We start from the raw sequence: 17162 nt of genomic DNA, 5'->3' as shown, positions 1-17162 counted from the left end.
AACTTCAAATATTTATGTGTTCTCAATTATTTAATAATATGATACTAATATTGGTGATCAAAAATCCTTAAGGGATACCTGGGTGGCTCAGTCAATAAGTGTCTGCCTTTGGTTCAGGTCATGATCCCAGGGTCCTGGGATTGAGCCCCACATGGGGCTCCCTGCTTAGTGGGAAGCCTGCTTCTCCCTCTTCCACTCCCCCTGCTTGTATTTCCTCTTTTGCTGTGTCTCTCTGTCAAATGAATAAATAAAATCTTAAAAAAAAAATCTTTAAATCCCAGAGTGGTTTCAGTTCTTTTTCATCCATGGTTGCCTCTGTGCTAGTTTTGTGAGTGGAAGTCTTCCAAGATGATGAGAAAAGTAATTTCATTAAGACATGGTATCTGATATAAGGTATTTGTTATGATTATCATCTAAAACAGAATTCCAACTCAAGGACCATTGATCAATGTGTATAGAACACCACGCAGGAAATTGCTTGATTGGGAGATTGTAAAGGAAGCAAAAGATAAAGACCTATAAATGAGAAAATGTGAAAATTCTGATCAAGACAAAAAGATAGTCGAAGCAGCAGAAGAGTAAAGGGAGATGCATCAGGACTTTTTGAACCACTATATCGGAAGGAACTCTACTGCATTATACAACATCATTCTTGCTTTTTCTTCATAATGCTGATTGATAACCAAAGTTATGTTATTAGTTTTGCATCTCCTTCCAGCATATGCTTCAGAAAAATAGGGATATTGCTGGTTTATTGTTTTATCTTCTGAAAGTAGAGCAATCCTTGACACATACATAGGCACTTAATAAATGGTTATGGGATAGATGGAAGGATGGACAGATAGGTGGATAGATACAGAGATGGATAGAAAGATAGATAAAATATGTGAACTGAACTTAAGGAATAGCTAGAATTGGGTATATCTATTTTTTAAAATATTTTATTTATTTACTTGTCATAGAGAGAAAGAGAGAGAGAGAGAATGAGCACAAGCAGGGAGCAGCAGCCAGGGGAGAAACAGGCTCCCCATTGAGCAATGAATCCTGATGTAAGACTCAATTCTAGGACTCTAGGACCATGACCTGAGCTGAAGGCAGACACTTAACCAACTGGACATACCCCGGCATCCCTAGGTAGATCTATTTTGACAAAAACAATTTCCAATTCTCATGGAATTTGAACGTTTTTAAAATGGTGTTTGAAATTCAGATGTTCTAGCAAACAAATAAACTTTGAACATGGAATCATAAAATCTAATAGCCACACAGGCAGGCTGAGGTTAAATTCAATTAGTTGATCACTGAGGAGGCCAAAAAGTTTTCTATTGCAGGGTATCATCTTACTTTCATTTTTAATAGCATTTTCCTACATCTGAATCTATTCTTTTTTACTTTTTGCTAAAAAAAGATTATTTGAAAAATTGAAAGTGTGTTTTTAAAAGGAAAATTTAATATGGTGTTTAGTAAAAAATGTTCTAAGTTAGATTAAAAATTTTCTCTCTCTTTTAAGGTGCTTCTTAACTTCTGCAATGTTTCCATGATGCTCTCTCTTTCCTTTTATAAATTCCACAGAATGAGAAGTTGCCCATTAAATCCTTTAGTCCTATTTTGTTGTGTTCCACAGAAGCTATGATTTTTTGATTTTTTTGTGTGTGTGCTGTCAGAGTCTTATCAACGATAACATGAACTGAACAGTCAGCCTTTACCATAGGTGGCCTTTTCAGGCTTGTGGAAAGTCAGTGTAATAGATCTGATGTTACAAGCTCACAAGGTATTTAACATTTATGAGGAATACATATCTCACCCTGAAATCACCAGAACCATATAGCGGGCACCCCTTAGTCTAAATGCATGCAAATGTTTGTCTTCAGCCAATATGAACCCCTCAAAAAGAAGAGGCTAAACTGATCAAAACTTCTCAATTTTGTAACTTCTCAATGGCTTGCACTTTTAGAATGGCTAAGTTCTAATTTTTTAAAATGACAGCTTCCCTGCTGCTTCTCATGAAGTCTGTCATGTTTCTTCACTCCTTCTTGAAAGCCTGTAGCTGTCAGAGTAGCAAGAGTCAAGTCCAGTGCTCCAACTGCTGCCTGCTTCTGGCCCCAGTAACTTCTGTCCCCTCCCGGTATAGCTTGAGGGATATATCCCTCAAGAGAAAATTGGGTCAACCTTCAATCTTCAGACTTTTAGGAACAAATGACAGCAATGTACCTGCTCATTTTTTTGAATGGGCAAGATGATAATTAAGTGGAATTTCTTGTTGATATATCAACATTTTTCATATCTGTTTTTCTCTCTCAACTTTCTAAATTTTTAGTTAATTATTTTTAAAGATTTTATTTACTTATTTGACAGAGAGAGAGAGAGAGAGAGAGAAAGATCACAAGTAGGCAGAGAGACAGGTAGAGAGAGATGGGGAAGCAGGCTCCCTGCTGAGCAGATAGCCTGATGTGGGGCTTGAACCCAGGACCCTGAGTACATGATCTGAGCAGAAGGCAGAGGCTTAACCCATTGAGCCACCCAGGCACCCCTCTCTTTCAACTTGTAATAGTATATTCTTATTTGTGTTGAGTATGAGATTAAAAAATTTCCTTCATCTTAAATATGGTCTCTGAATCCTTTTTTGATTGCAGGGTTCCCAGCAGCATTTGCTGTGGCCTGGGCTGTGGCACGAGCAACTCTGGCTGATGCAAGGTGAGTGAAAAACGAGAGGTAAAGAGAGCACCTCCGATTTTCTCAAGACTCCGTTTTCCTGCCTGGAACTGACACTTGCTGCTGTTGTTGATCACACGTCCTCCCAGGGATGTCACGTAGGAAATACCTTGATGTGATTGTAGCCTTTGATACATTACCAGTAAGCTAGCCAATCCCAGAGGTCATGGGACAGAAGGACTCACAGACCAGCTTAGGATGCTTGACCTCTTCGGTGTATAATAGCATTTAAAAATATATTGTGAGAAGCAGGGGAAGGGGATGGTTAAGTTATCACAGGATATGATGTAAGCATGTGGAAAGACCACACCACCTGGGTCCCAGGATGGGCAATTTTCAGATCTGTTCTACATCAGCCTTCCCCACTTCATGGTGTGGGTATGAAGCCCAGAGATGAGATTGCAGCAAGGAGACCCACAGACAGAAGGTGCCTTGGGCCAAGGATACACATTTGCTTTTTCATATTTTGGGAAGCAACTATGCCTGGTTGTAGCTGCAGCTTGCTAGTTAGCCTGCTAAACAGCTTTGGGTTTTATTTGTGTGTCTTGGGCAAAGGGTATGTGGGATGGGTTTCACCAATCAGTGGCTGAATTAAGATGTTAAGAATATTGAGCACTTCCTGTGTATCAGGGAATATTTTGTGCCTCATATATTTGGTGTATCATGAGTGTTTATTTATTTATTAAGATTTTATTTATTTATTTTAGAAAGATAGAGATGCAGTTGGGGGGAGAGGCAGAGAGAGAAGGGGAGAGAATCTCAAGCTGACTGCCGTTAGCATGGAGCCCAATGCTGGGCTTGATCTCACTGCCTTGAGGTTGTGACATGAGCTGAAACCAAGAATCAGAGGCTTTTTTTTTTTTTTTAAAGATTTTATTTATTTATTTGTCAGAGAGAGAGAGAGGGAGAGCGAGCACAGGCAGACAGAGTGGAAGGCAGAGGCAGAGGGAGAAGCAGGCTCCCTGCGGAGCAAGGAGCCCGATGTGGGACTCGATCCCAGGACGCTGGGATCATGACCTGAGCCGAAGGCAGCTGCTTAACCAACTGAGCCACCCAGGCGTCCCAAGAATCAGAGGCTTAACTGACTGGGCCACCCAGGTGCCCCAGGTGTATCATGAATATTTAGTGTCTAGTTATACTTACGTTTAACATGCATGGGGTCCACTTATTACCTATTTAGTTGAATTTGATGCAAACTATGGGTTTTATCCATCCCATTTTTTTTTTTTTTTGGTCTTCTATAGCACAATTAAATGTTTTCAAAAAAGAAAACAAATGCACGTTAGAACTGGAATCCAGCCTCGTGATTCAATAGGATTTTCAAGTAGACTGGGGTTCATTTAAAGAAGCATTTTATTTTATTTTATTTTTAAAGATTTTATTTATTTATTTATTTGGGATAGAGAGAAACAGAGACAGTGAGAGAGGGCACAAGCGAGGAGGAAAGGGAGAAGCAGGCTCCCCGCTGAGCAGGGAGCCCAACATGACAATCCCAGGACCCTGGCATCACAATCTGAGCCCAAGGCAGACACTTTTCCAGCTGAGCCACCCGGGCACCCCTAAAGCAGCATTTTAAAGTATAGGGTAGTGATGCTGGATGATAGTTAAAGATGCTTTTTTAGACTAAGGCAGACCTGAGTTCAAATTTTGGTCCAGCTATTAGTTTTAAGACCACGGGAAACACACATGATCTTTTTGTATGCCCATTTCTTAGTTTAAAGCAGAGACAATAATGTATGAATTACATTAAAATAGACAAAACACAGCACAGAGCTTGGCAGCTAGTAGGCACTAAACGGGAACATGATGAGAAAGGGTTCAGGTGCAAGTAACTCACTGGCCTTTTCTGCTACTTCTTGGTTCTCTGACAACAGATGCCCTACCTGACCTCTCTGAGCCTTGGTTTTTTCATTGATCAAATACAGATAAAATGAATATTCACTTCACAAGAGTGTTGTAAATTGAATGAGATATTGTACGTAAAATACTATAGGGGTTGGAATAATAAATACTAAATACTTATTAACAAGTATTATTCCTTTAATTATTTCATTAATTTATACCTATGCATAATGTTTGATAAAAAATAATGTTTTTTGTTTATTGTTATTCCATTAGAAAGCAGGACTTATTTTTTCATTAATCTTTTTTTTTTTTTTTTTTATTTAAGATTTTTTATTTATTTATTTGTCAGAGAGAGAGTGAGTGAGAGCGAGCACAGGCAGACAGAGTGGAAGGAAGAGTCAGAGGGAGAAGCAGGCTCCCTGCAGAGCAAGGAGCCCGATGTGGGACTCGATCCCAGGACGCTGGGATCATGACCTGAGCCGAAAGCAGCTGCTTAACCAACTGAGCCACCCAGGCGTCCCATTTTTTCATTAATCTTAACTGATGATATTTATCCTATCAAGTCCATGGAGCCTTGATTCTGCTAAAATTAGAGCTTATAAATGAAGCTGGAGAAGAGATGGGGGTCAGATCTTCCAGACCTTCATAGGTCATACTAGGATTTTCGGCATTTTTTTTTTTTTTTTTCAGTGATCATGACAACAAATTTGCATTGTATAAAGATCATTGCCAGGACACTGAGGGAAAATTGGAGAAAAGTAATAATAAAGATGAAGCTAACATTTTTGAATGATACCTACATTCCACACACTTTTAAGGGTTCTGCAAATATTAACTTATTTGCACTTCCTATCAACCCTAAGAGACTGAGGCCAGAAAAACTGTACCTCGTATTGCATAGCCACAAATAGTAGAGAAGGAATTTTCTAGACAGTTAGGCTCCAGAGGCACTCAATAACTACTATGGGAAGACTAGAGGCTTCTATTAAGATCACTGGTATTTATTTTCTGTGGAGGAGGAGTGTTGAAGAGGGATTCCTTTTACAGTATCACTGACAGCTGTTCACCCTTCAGTTGCTCAAACACCCCTGATAATGAGGAGTGCGTGGTGGACAACGCCCATTGTACACTGGACAGTTTTTCTTACCTTCATTTTATCTACTCTTTGTCCTTCTACCACTTGTAGTTCTTCCTACTCTCTTGATAAGAAATAGTCCATCACCTGTCTTGGACTTTTCAGTAGTTCACAGTTTTTACTTAGGTATGAGTTCAAGCTTGTGTATTTGTACTGCATGTAAGCATACAGCATTGTCTACTGGCACGTGTTTTTCTCATTCACATGATAAAATTATATCCACCTTTCATGGTGTTCATAAGGGAAAGCCATAGCTACAAGTACTCTACCACTTCAGTGTGTTTCAAAGGTGCTATTTCCCCATGTAAAATCTTCATCAAATTCCTTAGCATTTTGTATGTAGATTCTATAATTAATCTCTTTCTTACATACTATCTTATTTCTCTTGATGTTCATCTATAACTGTCAGATTAAAAAAATTATGAGTTACAAATGGGCTGGAGTAAAATTCTCTGTTTTACAATAGAGGACTGTCCAAAACTTGCTGATTAGTTCTTACGGATCTATTTTGCCACTTTCCTCCATTTGCTAAGTGTCTATTGAGCAAAGATAAAGTTTGACTCATGCAAGTTGTGAGTCACTAGGAAATGTGTTTTCTCGTCCATTCGTTAATTGTGGCAGTTTCTCTCAGTCAAGGCCTTCCCATTTGTAAAATGGGAATATTCGTGGCTGTGAGTAAGATTGAGTCTGCTGGGGGTAGATTTGAAAATCCAATGAAAGCCCATTTATGAAAAGACTTTGTAAACTCCAGCTTCTATACAAACATTAGGTTAATAGTTGAGGGTTAATATTATCAACAATATCATCATTGCTATACGTGTACAATGATACTGGAAATGTCAAAGAAAACTTAGAGTGTCTGATATTTGATTTCTTGGAGGGTGGGTTGTGTCAGTAAAGAGGTACTAGATAATGCTAAATACTTTTACCTGAGATGTGGAACCATAAAACTTACATTTGATGTTTTAGAGAAAGTAAATCCTAAGGCATTTTTTGGTTTAATCCCTCATTTGCCAGATGAATAAAATGAGACCCAGAGATATCAGGTTGCATTTTCACAGCCTGTAGCAGTTTTGACTCATTCATCCGTTCAACAGACATTCCAAGCCTTGAGCACAGAATGCAAGCAAGTATATTCACAAACACACTTTATATTGAATTAGATAATTAGTTTTCTTAGTTATGTTGTATTATTTCTTGAAAATTATGAACTAAATAATAAACCATTAATAGTTATGTATTTTCAAGGAAAAATTATTATTTTTCAAGGAAAAAAGTTTATTTTTGAGCTACATAATATTTAAAAAATGCAACTGATATTGAATATTTCTTTAAAACAGTTGATTTAATGTAAAAAAATTAAAGGTGTTAGATCATGTTGACTCCTCTGTGCAAAACATTTATTCATACCAACTCAGAATAAAATCTTGAATTCTATAGTGCCCTGATCTGAGCAGGATAATTGGGTTAAGGGGTCATTTTATATTTATTTTGCATATAAAATAAAACTGTATTATCATATACATAGCATGATTTCAAAATTGCCTTAATTTGATTTTTCTTAGAATTCATCTTCTCTCTAGATAGAGAGTTTTTGAGGGCTTTCTTGCAAGTAATCTGACCTCCATATAGTCCTCTGTCACAAAGTTCGAGCTTGGAGCATCTCCAAAGGACAGGTGGGGTCTCTGCTCCTAGCTCTTACATTTGAGATCCTTCTTTTTCTGATCTGGACTTTCAAGGCTAGAACTCTGATTTTCTCTGCATCCTGGCCATTTAGAGGTAAGCAAATCAGATCCAGTTTTGAAGACATTCTAGGTGATATTGAAGTCTAAAGGAAGTCTTACAGTTCTGAAATTCTATCAAAAGTTATTGGACTTAGGTAGGGTAAGAAAGTTGAAAAGTTTTGATTGGACAAATGAGCTTATAAAGTGAGTATTTTTGTTTCTCCTTTTTTTTTTTTTTTTAAAAGATTTTATCTATTTATTTGACAGAGAGAAATCACAAGTAGGCAGAGAGGCAGGCAGAGAGAGAGAGGAAAGCAGGCCCCCCGCTGAGCAGAGAGCCCGACGCGGGACTCGATCCCAGGACCCTGGGATCATGACCTGAGCTGAAGGCAGAGGCTTAACCCACTGAGCCACCCAGGCGCCCCTTTGTTTCTCCTTTTACTTGCCAAAGTGAAACACCCTATATGATACCTCATTACCTTTTCCCTGCTCATGCAAAGGAAATGGAATAATGGCAGGAAAGGCGGGTCCTGTAATGCAAAGGACCAAGAAAAGATAACCTCTGTCATTTCTAGGAAATCTGCATGGGTCTCAGAGCTTCTGTACTTCCTCTTCTCAGAATGTGAGTTATGGACACAATGCAGTGTTCATTTCACTGGATTCCTCCTGCAGAACATGCATTTCCTATTCCTAATCTTGGCTGTAGAGAGTTTCTACTTTCTAGGCAGAACTGGGTGCCTCATCCTTACCTTTCAGAACTGCATTTTTACTGACATTCATTTCTGCATTTTCTAGAGCGTTAAAATTACATTTACAAAGTCTGAATAGAGGGTAGTTTCTGAGCTGTGTTAACAAACACAGTGTGAGCTGGGATAGGAAAGAATTAATGAAAAACAAGGATTGATAGTGTTTTCCTTTAAAAAAAATTCTGAAATCTCAGTTGCCTTTCATATCAAAGGGCAAATTTGAAGCTTTGACATTGAAAACTATCAAAGTCAAGTTTTTTCTGTTTTTAGAGGTAGCTGGTTTTGACCTATTTCCAAATATAAGTATTTTGCCAACCTGGAATTGTGCAATTGAGTTGTAATGTTTTAGGAGACACAATGATGAAATGTTACTGAGGGAAAGAAAGAAGATTGTGAAGATATTACCAAATGCCAAAGCAAAAAGAAAATTTACAGAATCTAGGAGTCTCATAGCTAGAATTGAATCGGTATTCAATTTATATTAATACAATCATATATACTATTTACTTTTCTTTTTCTTTTTTTTAAATTTTTTCAATTTATTTATTTTCAGATATGCCACTTTCTATATAGTAGAGAATATTTTTAGGGTAATGTGATAGATGTGCTGCACTACTCAGGAACACTCTTTTATCCTTCTTGTTTGGTTGAATAATGTGAAGCATAGATGCGTGCAAAGAATGCTAGGAAATGTTTAATAACATGCAAATGCAAAATTTCCCTGTCTTTGATATTTCCATGTTATGCAAACTTCAAGTCCATTGACTTTGCAGATTTCAATGTGGTGGGACCTGAATTACACTTTGGTTTTGAGGTCTAGTTGATTCTACTGTGGGACATCCTTTCAATGGAATGCTGTCCTACTGAGCTGTCTTGGTACTGATATGGAAAGAAATAAAAAATATACTATTAAAAGGAAAGAGCCAGTTGCTGAATGGAGTATACATTGCATTTTTTGTAGGGTAGGGGAAAATAAGATGATAATATTTGTATCTGTATATGCATAAGAAAACACTAGAAGCATGTAAAATAAAGTAATAAAAGATGTTAGGTAGCATCACCTATACGAAGAGACACAGGGCCGAGGAAGATAGGAACATGGGAAGGACTGAGATGTCTCCATGGCTGTCTTTTTATACAGTTTGATTTTTGAAATGAGAATGTATTGCCTATATGAAAATATTAAAATGTAAAAATACGTAGTCATTATGTATGTCCTGAAAGTGTTTTACCTTCAAGGAATAATTGAAATAGCTTTCTGTTATCCAGAATTTATTCATTAATTTAAAAGTAACTTCTTGATAAGTTTATCATCTAGAATTAAAAAAATTATAATTATATCCCTCAAATTTCTTTATAAAATTTCATTTATTATCCCCACAATCAATGCTAGATTTTGTCTAAGGAGAAAGAAATGGAGGATTTTATTTATGTATCTTCAAAGTATTATGTATCTTCAAAGTTTCAAAGAATTATGTATCTTCAAAGTTTCAAAGTATTATATATCTTCAAAGTTTAAAGCTACATTACAGTTTCAAGTGGAACTAATTTTTCTCAATTCCGTTGCATTTATTTCAGTGTAAAAATGACATCATAAACCAGGTTGAGTGAGATTGAGTCAAACTTACCTTGAATTCAGTTCAATCTAACAAATATTTTTGATTATCTATATGCTTTGTATTATTTTAGGCACTTAAAATACATCAGAAAATAAGAACAATGATCCTTGTTCATGCAGAAACTAAATTCTAGCTGGGGTGGGAGTGAAGCAGAAGATAAACATAACAAATAGGTAAATTACATAGTGTTTTTATTAAGTAATGCTAAAAATGAACTTTTAAAGTTAAAGATAAAATCATGGATTTTATGCAGATATAAAATGAGCACTTGTCAAAGATTTTTTTTTAAACTCCCTAATTATTGAAGGAACCAGATGTTATAACTTGTTCAGAGAAGAAATAAAGAAATCACATGCATGTGTTTAGCAAAATGAACCCTGAAATAAATTTATAAATACTTGCAACAATTCATAAGGCATTTATAAGACAATGATTAATCACATTTCATTGAACACAACTAGTTTTCATTTCTAAGCACAAAAATCATTTGCATCTAGTTTTCTGTTGCATTTCTACCAACAAGAATCATTTGCATTACTGTCAGCTTTTTATTGCATTTCGATGGTAAGAATGATTTGCATTATTGTCAATATTCTATAGCATGTGGAAGTATAGCATACAATTGGTGGAGCTTCTGGAAGTAAGAGGACTTTATCTTCCCTGTGATAAGAAAAATGAAGTATCAGGTGCACCAGATTTATTTACTTACTTATTTATTTAAGATTATTTCAGAGAGAGAGAGAGAGAGAATGGGGAGGAAAGGGCGGAGGGAGAGGAAGCGGGGAAGAAGACGCTTTACTGGTCATGGAGCCTGACATGGGGATCTATCCCACAACCCCAAGATCATGACCTGAGCCCAAACCAAGAGTTGGACTTTCAACCAACTGAGGCACTCAGGTGCCTCCATGTGCACCACATTTATTTATTTATGTATTTATTTATTATTATTTTTATTATGTTAGTCACCATATAGTACATCATTCATTTTTGATGTAGTGTTCCATGATTGTTTGCATATAACACCCAGTGCTCCATGCAATATGTGCCCTCCTTAATACCCACCACTAGCTAACCCATCCCTCCACTCTCCTCCCTTCATTTTGTTTCTTAGAGTGTCTCATGGTTTGCTTCCCCTGCTCCGATTTCCCTGCCTCATTTTTTCCCTTCCTTCTCCTAACATCTTCCATGCTGTTCCTTACATTCCGCAAATAAGTGAAACCATATGATATCTGACTTTCTCTGGGACTTATTTCACCTAGAATAATCTCCTCCAGTCCCATCTATATTGATGTAAAAGTTGGATATTCATCCATCCTGATGGCTGAGTAATATTCCATTGTATTATGAGCCACATCTTCTTTTCCATTTGTCTGTTGAAGGGGATCTCGGATCTTTCCACAGTTTGGCTATTGTGAACATTGCTATGAACATTGGGATGCATATGGGTCTTCTTTTCACTACATCTGTGTCTTTGGGGCAAATATCCAGTAGTGCAATTGCTGGGTCATAGGTAGATCTATTTTTAATTTTTTGAGGAACCTCTACACTGTTTTCCAAAGTGGATGTACCAACTTTCATTCCCACCAACAGTATAAGAGGGTTCCCCTTTCTCCACAACCTCTCTAACATTTGTCATTTTTTGATCTGTCAATTTTTGATATTCTAACTGGTATAAGGTGGTATCTCAATGTGATTTTGATATGAATTTACCTGATGGCTAATGATAATGAAACTTTTTTCATGTGTCTTCTTTTGAATACTATCTCTACATGTCTTCTGCCCATTTTTTGACTTGATTATTAGTTTTTTGGGTGTTGAGTATGAGAATTCTTTCCAGACCTTGGATACCAGCCTCTTGTCTGTAGTGTCATTTGCAAATATCTTCTCCTGTTCTGTGGGTTGCCTCTTTGTTTTGTTGACTGTTTCCTTTGCTGTGCAGAAGACTTTTGTCTTGATGAAGTCCCCAAAGTTCATTTTTGCTTTTGTTTCCCTTGCCTTTGGAGACATGTCTTGAAAGAAGTTGCTGTGGCCAATGTCAAAGAGGTTACTGCCTACATTCTTCTCTAGGATTTTGATGGATTCCTTTCCCATTCAGGTCTTTCATCCATTTTGAGTTTATCTTTGTGTATGGTGTAAGAGAATGGTCCAGTTTCATTCTTCTGTATATGGCTGTCTAATTTTCCCAACACCATTTACTGAAGAGACTATCTTTTTTCCATTGTATATTTTTTCCTCCTTCTTTTGGAGATTATTTGACCATAGAGTTGAGGGTCCATACCTGGGCTCTCCAGTCTGTTCCATTGGTCTATGTATTTGTTTTTGTGCCAGTACCATGCTGTCTTGGTGATCATAGCTCTGTAATATAGCTTGAAGTCAGACAATGCGATGCCCCCACCTTTGTTTTTCTTTTTCTTGACCATTTGGGGTCTTTACTAGTTCCATACAAATTTTAGGATTGTTTGTTCCAGCAATTTGAAAAATGTTATTGGTATTTTGATTGAGATGGCATTGAAAATGTAGATTGCTCTGGACAGGATAGACATTTTAACATTTATTTTTCCATTCCATGAGCATGGAGTGGTTTTCCATCTTTTTGTGTCTTCTTTGATTTCTTTCATGAGTGTTCTATAGTTCCTTACCTTTTTTGTTAGGTTTATTCCAAGGTATCTTGTGAGTTTTGGTGCTATTGTAAATGGAATTGATTCTTTAATTTCTCTTTCTACAGTTATATTGTTAGTGTATAGAAAAGCATCTGATTTCTGTGCATTGGTTTTATATCCTACCACATTACTGAATTGCTGTATGAGTTTTAGTACTTTTGGGGTGGAGTCTTTTCAGTTTTCCACATTACGTGTCATGTCATCTGTGAAGAGAGAGAGTTTGATTTCTTCTTTGTCGATTTGAATGCCTCTTATTTCTTTTTGTTTTCTGATTGCTGTTGCTAGGACTTCTAGTACTATGTTGAACAATAGTGGTAAGAGTGGGCATCCCTGTTGTGTTCCTGATCTCAATGGAAAGGCTGTATGTTTCTCCTCATTGAGAATGATATTTGCTGTGGGTTTTTTGTAGATAGATTTTATGAAGTTGAGGAATGTTCCCTCTATCCCTATACTTTGAAGAGTTTTAATCAGGAATGGATGTTGTATTTTGTCAAATGCTTTTTCTGCATCAGCTGAGAGAACCATGTGGTTCTTCTCTCTTCTTTTATTAATATGTTCCATCACATTGATTGATTTGTGAATAATGAACCACCCTTGCATCCCAAGGATAAATCCTACCTGGTTGTGGTGGCTAATCCTTTTAATGTATTATTGGTTCCTATTAGCTAGGATTTTGTTGAGAATTTTGGCATCCATATTCATCAGGGATATTGGTCTGAAATTCTTCCTTTTGAGGGGGTCTTTGCTGGTTTGGGAATCAAGGTAATGCTGACCTCATGGAATAAATCTGGTAGTTTTCCTCCTGTTTCTATATTTTGAAACAACTTCAGGGTATTAGGAATTATTTCTTCTTTGATTGCTTGGTAGAATTCCCCAGGGACTCCATCAGGTTGTAGAATCTTGTATTTTGGGAGGTTTTGATCATTGCTTCAATCTCATTACTGGTTATTGGTCTATTCAGGTTGTCAATTTCTTCCTATTTCAGTCTTGGTAGTTTATAGCTTTCCAGGAATGCATTCATTTCCTCCAGATTGCTTAATTTATTGCCATGTAGCTATTAGTAATAATTTTTAATGTTTGTTTCTATTTCCTTGGTATTAGTCATGATCTCTCCCCTTTCATTCATAATTTTACTAATTTGGGTCCTTTCTCTTTTCTTTTGGATAAGTCTGGCCAGTGGTTTATCAATCTTATTAATTCTTCCAAAGGACCAGCTTCTAGTTTCATTGATTTGTTCTACTGTATTTTTGATTTCTAATTCATTGATCTCTGCTCTAATCTTAATTATTTTCTTTCTTATGCATGCGTTAGGCTTAATTTGTGGTTGATAGTTTGTGTATTCAGGACTTTTCTATTTTTTTCTATTTAATTTTTTTAATTTTTTATTTAATTTTTTATTTTTTATAAACATATATTTTTATCCCCAGGGGTACAGGTCTGTGAATCACCAGGTTTACACACTTCACAGCACTCACCAAAGCACATACCCTCCCCAATGTCCATAATCCCACCCCCTTCTCCTAAAGCCCCTCCCCCCAGCAACCCTCAGTTTGTTTTGTGAGATTAAGAGTCACTTATGGAGGGAGACAAACCATAAGTGACTCTTTTTTTTTTTTTTTTTTGATGGCTATGTATTTCCCCCTTAGGACCGCCTTTGCCATATCCTATAAGCCTTGGACCGATGTGTTTTCATTCTCACTGGTTTCCAGGAATTGTTTAAGTTCTTCTTTGACTTCCTGGTTGACCCAAACATTCTTGAGCAGGATGGTCTGTAACTTCCAAGTATTTGAATTTCTTCCAAACTTTTTCTTGAGATTGAATTCCAGTTTCAAGTTATTATGGGCTGAGAATATGCAGGGAATAGTCTCAATCTTTTGGTATCAGTTGAGACCTGATTTGTGATCTAGTATGTGGTCTGTCCTGGAGAAAGTTATATGTATGCTTGAGAGGAATGTGTATTCTGTTGTTTTAGGGTGGAAGGTTCTGTATATATGTCTGAGGTCCATCTGGTCCAGCATGTCCTTCAAAGCTCTCGTTTCTTTGTTGATTTTCTGCTTAGATCATCTGTCTATTGCTGAAATTGGAGTGTTCAGGTCTCCTACTATTAATGTATTATTATCAATATGTCTCTTTATTTTGGTTAATAGTTGGCTTATGTAGTTGGCTGCTCCTATGTTGGGGGCACAGATATTTACAATTGTTAGATCTTCTTGTTGGATAGACCCTTTAATGATATAGTGTCCTTCTGTATCTCTAACTACAGTCTTTGGTTTAAATTCTAATGAGAATTGCTACCCCAGCTTTCTTTTGAGGTCCATTGGCATGAGACATGGCTCTCCATTCCTTTGCTTTCAGTCTGGATGTATCTTTAGGTTCAAAATGAGTCTCTTGTGGACAGCATATGGATGGGTCCTATCTTTTTATCCAATCTGCAATCCTGTGCCATTTTATGGGAGCACTTAGGCTGTTCACATTGAGAGTGATTATTGGCAGATATGATTTTATTGTCATCATGTTGCCTGTGAAGTCCTTGTATCTATGAATTGTCTCTGTATGAATTGTCTCTGTATATTTCAGTTCTATATCATTCTTGGAGTATTTCTCCCTTAATATTTCTCCCTTAATATTTCTTGCAGGGCCAGCTTAGTGGTCACATATTCTTTCAGTTTCTGTCAGTCCTGGAAGCTCCTTATCTCTCTATCCATTCTTAATGATAGCCTTGCTGGATAAAGAATTCTTGGCTGCATGTCCTTCTCATTTACTACTCTGACTATGTCTTGCCAGCCCTTTTTAGCTTGCCAGGTCTCTGTGTACAGGTCTGACATTATTCTCATGTTCGTCCTCTGTATGTAATGAATATCTTCCTTCTAACTGCCCTTGAGGTGGTTTCCTTGGTTCTAAGATTTGCACATTTTACTGTTACATAATGGGGCATTGGTCTGTTTTCCTTGATCTTGGGAGAAGTCCTCTCTGCCTTTAGGACACAAATTCTTGTATCATTCCCCAGATTAAGGAGGTTCTTGGCTACAGTTTGCTCAAATATAACTTCTGGTCCTCTCTCGCCAGCCCCTCAGGGATCCCAATAATTCTGACATTGGAATATTTTATGGCATCATTGATTTCTCTTATTCTGTTTCATGGATTTTAAGCTATTTGTTCCAGGCTTAAACAAGCCTGTTCCTTCTTTTCTATCAGTTTGTCTTCTAGATCACTAATTCGTTTTTCTGCCTAGCTTGCCCTAGCTGTTAGAGTGTCTAGATTGGATTGGGTCTCATTGATAACATTTTTGAGTCCTGCCAGATCAGCTCTCATGTCTGCCCTTAGAGAATCTATGTTGTCATTAATTGTTTTCTCCATCCTAGCTATTATCTGCGTAACTGTTACCCTGAAGTCTATTTCTGACATCTTGCTTAAATCCATATCCATTAGTTCTGCGGCAGAGATCACGGTCTCTGAGTTTTTCCTATGTTGGGAGTTCCTTCTCTTAGGCATTCTGTTGAGGGGTCATTGAGGGAATGTACAGAGTCCAAATTATTGACCACAACCCAAGCAGGATACACCTGTTTTATAGGGACCTTAAGGTTGTCAGTCTCTTGTTCTTTGAGAATGTCTTCTGGGGGAGGGGACTGCCATGCTCTTACTCAGGCAACCGGATTTGGGTGGAGTTGCCCTACCCCCTTTGGGAGGGAATGGGCTCAGTGAAAACTGCTTTTGGGGGGATTTTGTTCTCTGGCAACTTTCTCTGGCAGCTTTCTGCATCCCCATCAAGAGTCAGAGCAGAAGTGACTGTATCCAAACCTCTGTCTCAACAGAGAAATCTGTCTGTTTGGTGAGCTCTCCAGACCACACCTTCCCCACTTCTGTCTGTGCTGCCAAAACCCACATCCTGGGTTATACATCCCACAGCAGCACTCCCAGCCCTTGCTTCCAGGTCCAGGCACATCTCTGCCCTTTGTGCTTCTAAAACTGCCAGTTGCCTCCAGTTCCCATGTGCCCCTCCGCAGGACCCCTACCCCCCAGCACCTCCAGGTTTCAATCTGGGGGGCTGCCCTAAAGTCCTTTTCCTGCTACTACCAGTCTGCAAGTCTGTGCCTGGTCCCCAGCGAGGGAGGCTTTTGTGTTCCAGAGGTACAGGATTCCAGATGCTCCTTCCCCCTTCCATTTATCTTCCAATAGCTGCTCACTGAATCACCGCTCCCTGCTTCATACCTCAAGACCAACTCCCTGAGATATTGTTTGTAGAGATTCAGATATATCTTCTTACATCACAGACTGATTTAGTGGGTGTTCAGAATGGTCTAATAGATATCCAGATCAATTCAGGGACCAGTGCATCACAACAATAACTTTTTGTGGCTCTGAAAAGAATATTTATAATCTTCTATAGCTAATAGTATAGAAACTAGGTCCTATTATACATTTTTTTTTACTGGTTTTAGTAACACATTTAGTACACATTTTTTACTGGTTTGGGTGTTTTATGAGATTTCTTTTTGTCTACTTACTTTTTAATCAAAAGCTTGGGACTGGAATGTTCAGTAAAACTTAAATGCTACTTAATTCTCACTGCCTATTTGGTTTGCCAATTTATTCATGAAAGTTCTTTTTCATGTCTCAGATGCTGGGAACTTAGTGCTGGAAACATCAAGTGGATTTACCAAGCCCCAATCTTAGCAGCTATTGGGGTAAGTGTTAAAAGCTTATGTTGTGGAAAGAAAGAA

General features: G+C 37.6%; 1 protein-coding gene across 3 annotated transcripts in view; it reads left to right on the top strand.

The window, feature by feature from the left end:
* The window catches only part of PTH2R (parathyroid hormone 2 receptor), a gene marked incomplete at its 5' end in the record, with an annotated part of 86198 nt that overhangs the window by 52542 nt on the left and 16494 nt on the right, over positions 1-17162 (top strand). For all 3 annotated transcript variants that reach the window (XM_082688993.1, XM_082688994.1, XM_082688995.1), the window contains 2 exons: positions 2634-2694; positions 17060-17126. In XM_082688993.1, coding sequence (XP_082545119.1) covers positions 2634-2694; positions 17060-17126 — 128 coding nt within the window. The remainder of the gene's footprint in view (positions 1-2633; positions 2695-17059; positions 17127-17162) is intronic.

The sequence above is a fragment of the Mustela nivalis genome (assembly GCF_964662115.1).
Source record: "Mustela nivalis genome assembly, chromosome: 11".
Lineage (NCBI taxonomy): Eukaryota > Metazoa > Chordata > Mammalia > Carnivora > Mustelidae > Mustela > Mustela nivalis.
Note: the sequence above shows the minus strand (reverse complement) of the source record. Positions and strands in the feature narration are given on the sequence as shown.